Below are 2,587 nucleotides of genomic sequence, written 5' to 3' on the forward strand. Positions count from 1 at the left end.
TGGAGAGCAATGGTAGGTGAGCTGCTAGGCAGCCTGGGAAAGAGGATTAGAAAACTCAGGTCAGGTTAGCAGGAAAGGTGGGGTAGGGGAAAGAATGTTTTATTGAGCCAGCAGACAGAAATCCTAGCCCCAGGTTGGCTTGTTTGCCTTTACTCATTCAACAAACATTTCTTTAAGCTTCTTCCAGTGAGCCAGGCAGGCCTTGCCACAGACATGAATAAGACAAAGCCGCTGCCCTCAAAGTGCAGTGGGGGTGGTGAGGGGCACATGTGACGATCAGGGGTGAGATAGATTTGTGTGATTGGAGACACGATGATGGCCAGCACGGGACACATGGAACAAGGAGAAGGGTCTTCTAAGTCAGATTGTGGTTTCCTGAAAAGCTTCATGAAGGAGAAAGGTTTTTATTCAAGAATTACGATGAGTGTTGACTCGATGAGTGAGATGGATTAGGTAAAGCATCATAGGTACAGGGACTAGCATGTGAGATGTTCCAAACCATAAAAGTAGGAGATTGCAATTGAGAGCTAAAGTCTCAACTGAAAGATTGGCTAGAGCTAGAGCTATCTTTCAAAGGGCTTTCTTGCAAGATGATTTAGTGCTTTTAAGAGCAGAGGTTTAGAAATCAGACAGAACTGAGTTCAAATCTCAGCTCTGGTAGTTACCAGCCATGTAACCATAACTGGTGTGTGTGTGTGTGTGTGTGTGTGTGTGTGTGTTTACCCCTCTAATTCTTAGTGTCCTTAGCATAGTGTCTAGCTGTATCACATATATTGCTGCCTAACAAATTATCCCAAACCATAACAGCTTGAAACAACATGCAATTATTAAATCCTCAGTCTCTGTGGGTCTGGAATCTGGGCCCTGCTTATCAGGGTCCTCTGCTTCAGGGTCTCACAAGGCTGCAATCAAAGCGTCAGCCAGAGCTAAGGTGTCATCTCAAGACATAACCCGGAAGGATCACTCCCAAGCTCACTTACATGTTTGCTGGAAGAATCCAGTGCCTTGCTGGCTGTTGGCCAGAGGCTGCCTCAGTTCCTTGCCATGTTGGCCTTCCATCATAACAGCTTCCTTCATCAAAGCCAGTGAAAGAGATATGCTATCAAGACAGATGTAGCCTAATCATTGAAGTGACTTCTCATCGCGATTACCACATTATGTGAGTTAGAAGTCAGTAGGCTGGCCCACACTACAGAGAAGGGGCTTACACAAGGAAATAATCACCAGGAAATGGGAGGGGCATCATTGAAGGCCATTTTTGGGTCTGTCTGCCTGACCCACTAAATAAATAGCTTCTTACCACTAAATAAATGTTAGCTATTATTATTATACTAGAGGCCAGGTGCACGAAATTCATGCACAGGTAGGGTCCCTAGGCCTGGCCGGCGATCAGGACTGATTGGGGCCTTCCGGCTGCAGGCCAGGGCCTCCCTTCCCCAGCTGCCAGCTGCTGGCTGGGGCCTTCCTTTGTTTCACACTACCCCATGGTGGTCAGCGCACATCATAGCAAGTGATCGAACTCCTGAGGGGACACTTTGCATATTCAATTGAGAGTTGGAAAAGCTAGAAAGCCTGTGAAGGACTTCATATGAAGGAGTAACTTTAGGTGACCATGGGCAAGTAAAGTCACCTCATGTTATTGAGCCTTCATTTCCTGAATACATTGAAAAATGCCTAGCCCCAAAGAAATGAGAACACATCTATGCAAGCACAAATGCATGTTGTAACACCAAATATACAACTCTACACAGTCTGTGGAAGCAAACTGCTTTGGGCCAATTTTCCATTTTGTGTGGCTTCTGTGAACCTCACAGTCTGATATCCTCAACGATGTTAGGGCTTGGCTCTGTGGGCCCAAGAGGATTTGTACAACTGGAATAAACATTCACAAGAAAAAAAATCTAGCTATTGAGCGTCCCTTAAGCAATTCCAATGGTTTGCCTTTTACTTCTTTTTACCTTCTTTTTGCTTCCAAGAACCCCTTGGGGGACTGGAGGGAGAAAACAGACTAGCTGGGAAATTTCAAGCTCTTGATAATAAAAATGGTAATAAAATCTTGTCCGGCTCCTGATGCTTCGCAGAGGGAATGTTTATGGTGGATGGGGTTCCTCCACACCCTCGAAGCTGGTTTGTGCGGGGTTTCCAGTCCTAGGGTTCCACCTCTGTGTGCGAGGGCGAGGGCAGCTCCGACGCCCACACCCTTAAACAGCGGGTGAGAGACCCAGGGTCCCGCGCCCCTCTGTTTGATGCCCAAACGGGACGCCTCATCCCACGCCTCAAACGGAACCGATCACACACTGTCGTTTTTCATGTTCTTCCCGGGTGCGGTTTTCCCCGGGGAAGGTAAACAGTTTCATGACCTGGACGGAACTTAGGAGTCAGCCCCTCCGACTTCGTACAAAGACGCGCTTCTCAACTGGACTTCTCTGGGTGGCGAGAAGCGGTCAAAGAGGGTGCGACTGCGACAAGTTCCCTTTGCTTCTCGGCCCTAGGGGTTGGCCTCGAGGACAAGGGGCCCCTGGGACCCCGGCACACACCCTGGCCCTGCCAGCGGGTAGGGGGCACGCGCCGCCGCGGGGTTCCCCCT

General features: G+C 48.7%; 1 protein-coding gene across 1 annotated transcript in view; it reads left to right on the top strand.

Annotated features, from left to right (window-relative positions):
• The first annotated feature begins 312 nt into the window (after positions 1-312).
• NID2 (nidogen 2 (osteonidogen)) overlaps positions 313-2,587 on the top strand; it is a 67,312-nt gene continuing 65,037 nt past the window's right edge. Inside the window, exon 1 of the mRNA XM_005867911.2 lies at positions 313-400. Coding sequence (XP_005867973.1) covers positions 313-400 — 88 coding nt within the window. The remainder of the gene's footprint in view (positions 401-2,587) is intronic.

Source organism: Myotis brandtii, unplaced genomic scaffold (genome assembly GCF_000412655.1).
Source record: "Myotis brandtii unplaced genomic scaffold, ASM41265v1 scaffold253, whole genome shotgun sequence".
NCBI classification, from domain to species: Eukaryota; Metazoa; Chordata; class Mammalia; order Chiroptera; family Vespertilionidae; genus Myotis; species Myotis brandtii.